At 41.1% G+C, this 11,162-nt stretch overlaps 1 protein-coding gene across 1 annotated transcript; it reads right to left on the bottom strand.

Annotated features, from left to right (window-relative positions):
* Window positions 1-4,343: 4,343 nt before the first annotated feature.
* LOC130860853 (olfactory receptor 51I2-like) lies at window positions 4,344-5,381 on the bottom strand. Its single transcript, XM_057749400.1, has one exon. It carries the CDS (start codon window positions 5,379-5,381, stop codon window positions 4,344-4,346), a length of 1,038 nt encoding a protein of 345 aa, XP_057605383.1.
* Between the last annotated feature and the right edge of the window lie 5,781 nt (window positions 5,382-11,162).

Below are 11,162 nucleotides of genomic sequence, written 5' to 3'. Positions count from 1 at the left end.
CGAGTTACTCACCCTGCCTGTTGTTGCAGCCTTCTCTACTGTTCCACATTCTGAAGGAGCCCAGAAAAACTCTGCAAGGAAGATTTTACTTTATACCACTGACGGGTGCCTTAGTGAGTTGCTGCTCCCTGGGGACATTTGGCCACAGGCCACAGAGGATATTCTCTGCTTAGTTTTTCCTAGGCAATGGAAAATGTGTGGGATACATGTTTTTGGTTGGAAAGTTACACATTTGAGCAACTGAGTTGTGGAGGAGAGGACTAGCATCATCATCCCCTCTAGGCTCATCTGTGCTACCACATCTATAGGAAATTTTACTGGGCACTTTTCAACCTTTTTGTTTACTGTGCCTTTCAGTGATATCAGATCTATTATCTGGAGTCACATAGAACACTTCCTGGCCCCTCCAATTGTGGTTTTCAGACACTCAGGTTGAGTTGTGTCTATTTCCCTCCATTCCCTCCTTGATCCCTAGGGTTGTTCATACAGCTTAAGCAGCCCCACTTCCTGTGACTGTTTCTCATGTGACATTGTGAAAGCTCCACTATGTTCCATAGCAAATATGCATCAAGTAACCTACGGAGATAGATGGGGTCTAAAGGGCCTAAGACAGAGAGAGATGAATGGGGGTAAATATGTTTACTGGGAACTCATCCATATCTCTGGATTTGTGTTTTTAGAGATGCAGCATGTCTTCTAACCTAGGAAATAGTCCTTGCTATTTTGTTCCATCCTTGGGAGTTTCCTTTACTTCTAATAGAGTGAAATAAATTGAAAACATGAAGAGGCCCCAGGGCCGAAATGCAGAAGCCTCTTTGTTTGCATGTATGTGTAACAGCTTTATTGAAGTATGACTGACATACAAAAAAACTGCATTTCTTTAATGTATACAACTTGATACATTTGGACACATCCGTATACCCGAAAAATCATTCAACCCCTTCAAGGTAATAGACATATTCATCACCAAAAGTTTCTTTATTGAAGATGGCAGGATTCTCTTCTTTTTAAAGGCTAAATAATATTCCACTTTATATGTATACCACATTTTCCTTATCTATTCATCTGTTGAAAGACATTTGGGTTGTTTTGATATCTTGGCTTTTGTGAATAAAGGTGAAATGCATATGGGAGTTCTAGATATGGTAGGAAAGTACCTCAACATAATAAAGGGCCTATATGAAAAGCCCATAACCAACATAACACTCAATAGTAAAAAACTGAAAGATTTCTCTCAGAAATAAGGATCAGGAACAAGGGAAAGGTGCTCATTGTTCCCACTTCTATTCAACACAGTACTAAAATCCTAGCCAAAGCAATGAGATAAGAAAAAATAAATAATAAAGGGAGCCAAATTGGAAAAGAAGTAACATTATCTCTGCTTGCAGACAACATGACCTTATGTATTTGAAATCCCAAAACTCTATAAACAACTATTAGAAAAAAATTCAGTAAAGTTGCAGGATACAAAATCAACACATAAAAAACATTTTTTTATTACACTAACAATGAACCATCCAAAATGGAAATTAAGAAATAGCATCAAGGAAAATAAAATAGGGATAAAGTTAACCAAGGAGCTGAAAGACTTGTACACTGTAAACTACAAATCACTGAAGAAAGAATTAAAGAAGACACAAATAAATGAAAGTACACTGCATGTTCTTGGATTAAAAGACTTAATATTGTCAAAGTGTGCATATTACCTCAAGTGACCTGCAAAAGCAATGGAATTCATATAAAATCTTGACATTTTTTACAGAAATAGAAAAAAAATCCTAAAATTCATATGGAATCACAAGAGACCCCCCAATAGTCAAAGCAATCTCGAGCTAGAAGAACAAAACTGGAGGCATCACACACAATCTGATTTCAAAATGTATTTCAAATGCACAGCAATTTAAAACAGCATGGTACTGGTATAAAACTGACATATAGAACAGAGATCCAAACCCACCCATATATATTCAACTGATTTTTAACAGGGTCCCAAGAAATACAATGTGGACAGGATGTTCTCTTTGACAAGTACTGTTGGGAAAACTGGATGCCCCCATGGAAATGAGTGAAATCGGACCCTATCTGACAGCATATGCAAAAATTAACTGAAAATGATTAAATATTTAAACATAATACCTGGAATTATAAAACTCCTAGAAGAAAACTTAGAGAAAAGCTTCATGTCATTGGACTTGGCAATGACTTATTGAATACGAAATCAAAATCACAAGCAACAAAAGCAAAATTAGACAAGTGTGGCTGCATCAAACTAAAACCTTAACACACAACAAAGGAAAAACTATCAACAGAGTGAAAAGGAAAACTATGGAAAGGAGAAAAATATTTGCAAACTACATACCTGACAAAGGATTGATATCAAAAATATATAAAGTACATGTTTCTTTTCTTGAGGGCACGGGGTGGGGGACGAAGGGGAAGCTGGGACAAAGTGAGAGAGTAGCATTGACATATATACACTACCAAATGTAAAATAGCTAATGAGAAGCTGCTGTATAACATAGGGAGATCAACTCGATGATGGGTGATGACTTAGAGGAGTGGGATAGGGAGGGTGGGAAGGAGTCGCAGGAGGGAGGTGATATGGTAATATATGTATAAATACAGCTGATTCACTTTGTTGTACAGCAGAAACTGGCACAACAGTGTAAAGCAATTATACTCCAAAAAAGAGCTTAAAAAATATATTTTTTTTAAGTGGTTAAGAATCTGCCTGCCAATGCAAGGGATATGGGTTCAATTCCTTGTCCAGGAAGATCCCACATGCCATGGAGCAACTAAGCCCATGCGCCACAACTAATGAGCCTGTGCTCTAGAGCCTGCAAGCCACAACTACTGAACTCACACACCACAACTACTAAAGCCAGTGTGCCTAGAGCCTGTGTTGCATAGCAAGAGAAGCCACTGCAATTAGAAGCCTGCACACCACAACAAAGAGTAGCCCCCGCTTGCCGCAACTACAGGAGGCCCACGTGCAAAAACGACCCAATGAAGCCAAAAAAAAAAGAAAAGAAAAAGTCTTAAATAGCAAAAAAATAGCCTGATTAAAAATTGAGCAAAGAAATTGAATAGACATTTCTTCAAAGAAACACCAATAGGTATATGAAAAGTTCTCAATTTGGCTAATTGTTACGGAAAAGCAAATCAAAACCACAATACCACCTCACAACTATCATAAAAATGAGATAACAAGCATTGGTGAGAATGTGGAGAAATTGGAACCCTGTACATTGTTGGGCATAATGTGAACTCTTAGAGCAAGTGTGAAAAGTAGCATGGAGGATCCTCAAAAAATTGTGTGGAACTACTGTATCATTTATCAATAACACTTCTAAACATATACCCTCCCCAAAACTGATATCAGGATCTAAAAGATATCATTAGTAGCATGTTAAGAGAACATTTATGTTTCCAAACATTGGCCTCTAAGTCCTGCTTAAATTTACCCACTCCCCAATTTTCTGCCAGTGCAGCTGCCAGTGAAGAAAGTGCCTACCTGAGCGGTCTCTGGGATGATTTGGAGTGAAGGTGTTCCTATCCCAGGGACATGGGATTTTAAGAGGTGAAGCAGAAGAGAGTGATATGTAACTCGAATCTGGAGTCTCTCATATTATCTTCTCAGGCAATAGTTAAAGGCCAGAGGAAGGTGATTCTTGAGCAAGGAGGTGCCCTTTTGGAGCAAGGGATGTCCATTGGATCCACAGCTGTGAAAAGCTATGACTACAGCTTTCATTGCCTCCAACACAGACACAGATTATGCTAGCCACATCTGACCACTCACCTTTCCACAAGCAAGCAGATAACTCCACACCTCAGTTTTTCCATTTTTTACATTCTTTCCATTTATTAGGTATGACCTCCCCTTGTGTACATTTTATGCCTGACAAGCTCCTAGTCACCTGTCATCCTCCTTCTTCCCTGACTTCATTCTCATTTTCTCCTGTCAAGGCAGCAAATCCTCTTCTAGGTTCCCATAGCACTTAGTACTCACAGCCTTAATACACTTTATTGTAATTGTGTATTTAGAAGCTTCTATCCTTCAATGTGGGAGGTGGTGGGGGGAAAGACTGTGTGGTTCACTATTGTCTCTTATAATGATCACAGATTCTTGCACAAGTAAATTCTGAATGAAAAAAGCTCAGGTTACTGAGTGCAGCAAAAAAATCAGGACTGTTTTACACCCATAAATCTGAGGGTATACATTTGCTTGTCATTCTCTTGACAGTGTGTCTGAGTCAGGGCTCAGAATTTGGGCTTTCTGGGCAGAAGTTGTGACCATTGGGCTGTGTTTTCCCTCAGTTTCTGAGGTAGTTTTCTTGGTTTCATCAGCCTTTCCACTTCTCCTTCAGCACCCTGAGCATGGCCTCCCTGATGGGCTTGGACTTGACACTGTAGATGATGGGGTTGAGCACAGGGGGCACCACCAGGTACACGTAGGCAACAAGGGCATGTACAATGGGGGGCAGGTGCCTCCCAAAACGGTGGATCATGGACACACCTATGACTGGGATGAAGAAAACCAGAATAGCTAAAATATGAGAAACACACGTGTTGAGGGCCCGAACACGCTCCCTGGGAGAAGCCAGGCCCATCACTGTATGAAGAATAAGGGTATAGGACAACACAATAAGCAAGGAGTCGATACCCACCGTGGACAGAACCACATACAGCCCATAAACGATGTTGACAGTAATGTCAGCACAGGCCCGTTTCATGACATCCGCATGGAAACAGAATGAGTGGGACAGGAGGATCTTGCCAGGGCAAAAGTTCAGTCTCTTCAGTAAGAAGGGCAGTGGGAAGAGGGACACCGTGGCTCGAGTGACAATGGCCAGCCCGATCCTGAGGATGACACTGTTTGTGAGGACAGCGGCATAGTGAAGGGGAGTGGTGATGGCTACAAAGCGGTCAAAGGACATGGCCAGGAGCACTGAGGACTCCACCACGGAGAAGAAGTGGAGGAAGAACATCTGGACCAGACAGGCATTGAAACCAATGAGCCGATGGTCAAACCAGAGCACAGCCAGGGTGGTGGGCATTGAGGACAAGGTGAGGCCCACGTCGGTGAGGGCCAGCATGGACAGGAAGTAGTACATGGGCTGGTGCAGGCTGGGGGTCCTCCTCACAGCCAAGAGGATCAGGCAGTTTCCAGTGAGGGCTGCCATGTACATGGAGGAGAAGGGGATGGAGATCCAGCCATGAGCGGCCTCCAGCCCTGGGATGCCAATCATCAGGAAAGCAGGTGGCTGGAAGAAGGAGATATTGGCAATGCACCAGGAAGGCATCCTTGAGGCACAGATGAGTTCTTCAGAAAGACGGGACCTCTTCAATCTGGGTAGAAAAATATGACAGGACAGAAACATTGGAAAAACACCAGCTCTGATATTGGGTGATGGGTTCACACACAATAACAAATATGATATGTAAAGGAGACTGAAACGTGTACTCCATTTAAAAGCAAACTAAAGAATAAGTATATTTTAAACCTACTGACTACAAAAGTATCATTTCATGCTGTGAAACACTGATCTCTTCACATATTGAAGAAAGCAGTGCTTTTTTTAAAATTGTGAGATGATCTTCAAGAGTCTAATAAAAAACAGTCAATTTTAAACAAGAAGCTATGGCCTCATGGAAATAAATTGCAAGCATACTGTGTAAGCCTGAAGGGTTGACAGCATGGGATTATTATCACTGTTTTTCTTGGATTTTCCTTTAAATCTCAATAGGAAAAAATGAACAAGTAAATACGCAAACAAAAAACTCTTTAAAGGTAGGTTAATCAAAGAAGGTAAGGGAAGCAGCCCCCCAAATATCTTTTAGCAGAGAAGAAAAATTCACAAAATTAGGTCTGAGAGCTACTAGGGCCTTTAGTCTGAATCCTGGTTCTACAGGTTTGTCATATCTAGCCAACATAGTCGACTCACTCTGGAGATAGGACTGACCTTTCTTTTTCCCTTTATTTTGGGAGGGTGACAAGCATTGTGCCTCTGGACCAGAGGATTGTGCATATCTTGGTAGAAGCTTTTTAAAGAAAATACAGTGAAGTAAAGTTGCTGACAGTGTCAGTTCTGGAGTCCTCCATCCCTTCTCTCAGACACTGTTTCTGAGTAAATAGCAAAACCTGATTGAGGACTTCTTTGGTGGCACATTGGTTAAGAATCCACCTGCCAATGCATGGGGCACAGGTTCGATCCCTGGTTTGGGTAGATCCCACATGCCGTGGAGCAACTAAGCCCATGAGCCACAACTACTGAAGCCTGCATGCTATAACTACTGAAGCCCGCATGCCTAGAGTCCATGTTCTGCAACAAGAGAAGCCACTGGAATGAGAATCCCACACACCACAATGAAGAGTAGCCCCCACTCATTACAACTAGAGGAAGCCCACGCACAGTAACGAAGACCCAACGCAGCCAAAACAAACAAACAAACAAACAAAACTGGTGGAACTCACGCCATTCAAAGACAAATAACAGAGAAGTTCCAACACAGAACTTGTGCAAACATATTTTGTAAAAAGTTAAAAGGGATAAAACAAGTTAAAGATATGTAAAAAGAAAAAACAAAAAACCTCTGAGATAAGGAATTATTCAAGAGTTCAAGAGAGAGGAAAATTCTTTATAAAAAATTTTGAAATAAAGAAAATCATGAACCAAATGATTTTTGATATTGGGGTGTAAAAATGGTTTGATACTAAATAAGGAAAATAAATGCCAGGTGCAAAGAGAACTTGACATTTGTCCTCATCTACTCCCTCTCTGCAGAGACTAGGAGGGACAGCTCTCCCTTGGAACTGTGGTCTGGGATTCCAGTTCTTCTCTGAGCTGAAAACTCCCTGATCCGCAGAGGTGGCTCCTTTAGACCCTGTTCTCAAGATGGCACTAGTCTCCTATTGTCCACGACCGGTTATTTTTCTTTCTTCTGCCTGAGTTCCAGACCTTTCCCACTATTATCTCCATCTGAGGCTGAGGCACTGGTGGCCACCCATCCTGGAAGTGGAGAAGAGGGTGTGTTGAGGGCCCTGGTTACTCACCCTGGCTGTTGTCCCCAGCTGCTCTGCCACTCCACATCCTGCAAGAGCCCAGGATGTCTTTGGGATGCTTAGTGGCAGGGCCTATCTCCAGGGAAGGCCAGGCTTGAGCCACAGAGGAGTCACTCCACTCAGATCCCTGAGGAGTAAACACACTGGGGCTAGCTCCTGGAATCAGGAAGTGGTTGGAGGAACTAAACTAAGGGGAAAATAACACAGACTCATAGATTCTACCATATCCCACCAAGTTTAAATTATCTTCAAAGACTATCAGCTTCAACAGCCCATTTGCATTTGAAATCCTTCCAAGACAATATTCTTGAGGCCAGCCTCCTCTTAGCCAGGCTCCAGGATGAATCCAGCAGGAGCAGCCTGCTTTTGTGGGTCTATGGAGTGATGTGTTGGGAGCCTAGTAGTGTTGGCCTAACCCAGGCAGAGGGAATCAGGGAAGGCTTCTTAGAGGAAGTGGAGAGAGGGCAGACTTCCGAAAGGCCCACAGAACCTGTTCTAAATTCTCAGCTCTCATTCTGGGACTGACTCCAAGACTCTAGGCTTGTGGCTCCAGACTGGGGCTGGCACAGATTCTGCCCACACTCCAAGTCTGGGGATGACCTTCTGAATCTAACAGGTTCAAAAAGGAGGGAACTTAGTGGAAAGTATATGAACTGTAGAGCCATTAAGAACTGGGTTCAAATTCTTCTCTATTTCTTGCTCGGTTCCTTACCACATACAAGTTTTATGTCCCTTTTTTCTCACTTTCTTGAGCACTCTACTCCAAAATAGCTCTGACCTCAGCTTTTTTCTAAATCCATTTGGACTACAGTCATTCACCTGGAGCTGCTTTCTATGAACACGTTTAACTTTTCTCCTCTGATTTTGGCTGCACTCTGCCAGCTGAACTGGGCCCAGTCTGTCTCCCTTTCTCCTCTGCAGGTGATAAGTGAACTTAGGAAAAATTGCTCCACTTTGAAATCTTATATAAAAACAAATTCATAGTTATTAACCTGAGCTGAGACTTTAGCAGCATTCCATAATTTTCCTTTCAGTTTTTAAATTGTCACCATTCTTCTCAAGCTCTTTATCCAACCTGCCATCTTACTCTCAGTAGCCAAACTGTTACTGCTCCTAGCTTCACATGAGAAACAAAGACCATCAAGTGTGCCTTCTCTAAGATTCTTGCCCAGCCCATCTGCTCTCTCACCTGGCTTCCACTCCTACAGCCACACCCTGCCAGAGGGACCATTCTGAGGCCGGTGTCTTTCATGTCAGCCTCATCTCCATCCTTTTAATCACTTCTTTGTTCACTGCCCATCACTTACAGAAAAAAATTCTGAATGCCATAGCAGAACCTGAGACATTTTCAGATTTTTAAAAAATCTTTTTATTTTGAGAGGGTTGTAGATTTCACATGCAGTTGTAAGACTTAATACAGAGATCCTACGTACCCTTCACTCAATTCCTCCCAAGTTAACATCTTGTGAAAGAATAGTACTATATGCAAATAAGGATATTGACATTGCTACAGTCATGATGCTGAACATTTCCATCACCACAGCCTCCCTCATTCTTTTTCTTTTATGGCCACTCCCACCTCCCTCCTTTCCCATCACCTTTTTAATCCCCATCAATCACTAGTGTGCTCTTTATAATTTTGGCAATGCAAGATTGTGATATAGATGAAATGTTACAGTATGTAATCTTTTGGGATTTTTTTTTTTCCACTCAGCATAATTATCTGGAGATTTATCTAGCTTATTCCATGTATGAATAGTTCGTGCCTTTTTTAAAAAGTTTATTTATTTATTTTTTTCTTATTATTATTATTTTACTTTTAATTTATTGGCAGCATTGGGTCTCTGTAGCTGTGCGAGGGCTTTCTGTAGCTGTGGAGAACGGGGGCTACTCTTTGTTGTGGTGTATGGGATTCTCATTGAGGTGGCTTCTCTTGTTGAAGAGCATGGGCTCTAGGTGCAAGGGCTTCAGTAGTTGCAGCGCATGGGCTCAGTAGCTGTCGCTCGAGGGCTCTAGAGCGCAGGCTCAGTAGTTGTGGCTCACGGGCTTAGTTGCTCCTCGGCATGTGGGATCTTCCCAGACCAGGGCTTGAACCTGCGTCCCCTGTATTAGCAGGTGGATTCTTAAGCACTGCACTACCAGGTAAGCCCAGTTCATGTCTTTTTAAAATTGAAGTATAACTGATTTACAGTATGGTATTAGTTTCAGATATCTGACACAGTGATTCAATATTTTTATACATCATAAAATAATCACCACGCTAAATCTAGTTACCATTTGTCACCATACAACGTTATTGCAGTATTACCAACTATATTCCCTATGCCATACATGACATCCTCATGACTTATTTATAGCTAGAAGTTTATACCTCTTAATCTCTCTCACCTGTTTCACTCATCCCTCCACTCCTCTCCACTCTGTCAAACATCAGTTTTTTTCTCTGTATCTATGACTCTGTTTCAATTTGTTTGTTTTGTTTTTTAGATTTCATATATAAGTGAAATCATATAGTATTTGCCTTTTTTCTGTATGACTATTTCACTTAGCATGATATCCTCTAGGTCCATCCATGTTAGTGCAAATGGCAAGACTTCATTCTTTTTTATGGCTGAGTGGTATTCCATTGTATACATATATACCACATCTTCTTTATCCATTCATCTATCAGTGGACACTTAGGCTGCTTCCATGTCTTGGTTATTGTAAATAATGCAGCAATGAACATAGGGGTGCATATATCTTTTCAAATTAGTGTTTTTTTTTTCTTCAGAGAAAACACAGAAGTGGAATTGAGGATCACTTGGTAGTTTTATTTTTAATTTATTGAGTAACTCCCATACAGTTTGCCAAGTGGCTGCACCAATTTACATTCCCACCAACAGTACAAGAGGGTTCCCTTTTCTACACATCTTGATCAACACTTGTTATAGCCATTCTGACAGGTGTTAAGTGGTAGCTCTTTGTTGTTTTCATTTGGCTTTCCCTGATGATTAGCGATGTTGAGCATCTTTTCGTGTGTCTGTTGACCATGTGAATGTCTTCTTTGGAAAATTGTAAATTCAGGTTCTCTGCCCATTTTTAAATCAGGTTGTTTGTTTTTATGTTGAGATGTGTGAGTTCTTCGTATATTTTGGATATTAGCCCATTATCAGATACATCATTTGCAAATATCTTCTCCCATTAAGTAGGCTGCCTTTTGATTTTGTTAATAGTTTCCTTTGATGTACAAAGGAAAGCATTTTAGTTTGATGTAGTCTCATTTGTTTATTTTTGCTTTTTTTGCCTTTGACTGAAAAGACTTATCCAAAAAAAATTCCTAAGACTTATGTCAAAGAATATACTGACTATTCTTCTTCTAGACTTTTTATAGTTTCAGGTCTTACATTTAAGTCTTTAATCCATTTTTCAGTTTATTTTTGTATATGGTGTGAGAAAGCAGACCAGTATGATTCTTTTGTATACAGTTGTCCAGTTTTCCCAACACCATTTATTGAAGAGGCTGTCTTTTCTCCATTGTATATCCTTGCCTCCTTTGTCATAGATTAATTGCCCACTTAAGTGTAGGTTTATTTCTGGGCTCTCTAATTTGTTCTGTGATGTATGTGTCTGTTTTTGTGCCAGCACCATGCTCTTTTGATTACTGTAGCTTTATAGTATGGTTTATCTTTTGGCTGCATTGGGTCTTCATTGCTGTGTGTGGGCTTTCTCTAGTTGTGGCGAGGGGGGTTACTCTTCATTGTGGTGCATGGACTTCTCATCATGGTGGCTTCTCTTGCTGTGGAGCACAGGCTCTAGGCACACAGGCTTCAGTAGTTGCAGCATGTGGGCTCAGTAGTTGTGGTGCATGGGCTTAGTTGCTCCATGGCATGTGGGATCTTCACCAACTTGGGATTGAACCCGTGTCCCCTGCATTGGCAGGCAGATTCTTAACCACTGCGCCACCAGGGAAGTCCTACTACTGTCATTTTTATATTCTAGATACTAGGCCTTTTTTGGATATGTAATTTGCACACATATTCTCACAGTCTGTATGGTGTCTTTTTATCCTATTAACTGAGTCTTTGACACAGCAGCAATTTTTAATTTTAGTGAAGCT

This window comes from Hippopotamus amphibius, chromosome 9, assembly GCF_030028045.1.
Source record: "Hippopotamus amphibius kiboko isolate mHipAmp2 chromosome 9, mHipAmp2.hap2, whole genome shotgun sequence".
Classification (NCBI taxonomy): Eukaryota; Metazoa; Chordata; class Mammalia; order Artiodactyla; family Hippopotamidae; genus Hippopotamus; species Hippopotamus amphibius.
This window is presented reverse-complemented; position numbering and strand designations above follow the sequence as displayed.

Excerpts from the sequence above, each read along its gene's own strand:
- LOC130860853 (XM_057749400.1), bottom strand. The coding sequence starts at position 5,381 with ATGTTTCTGTCCTGTCATATTTTTCTACCCAGATTGAAGAGGTCCCGT.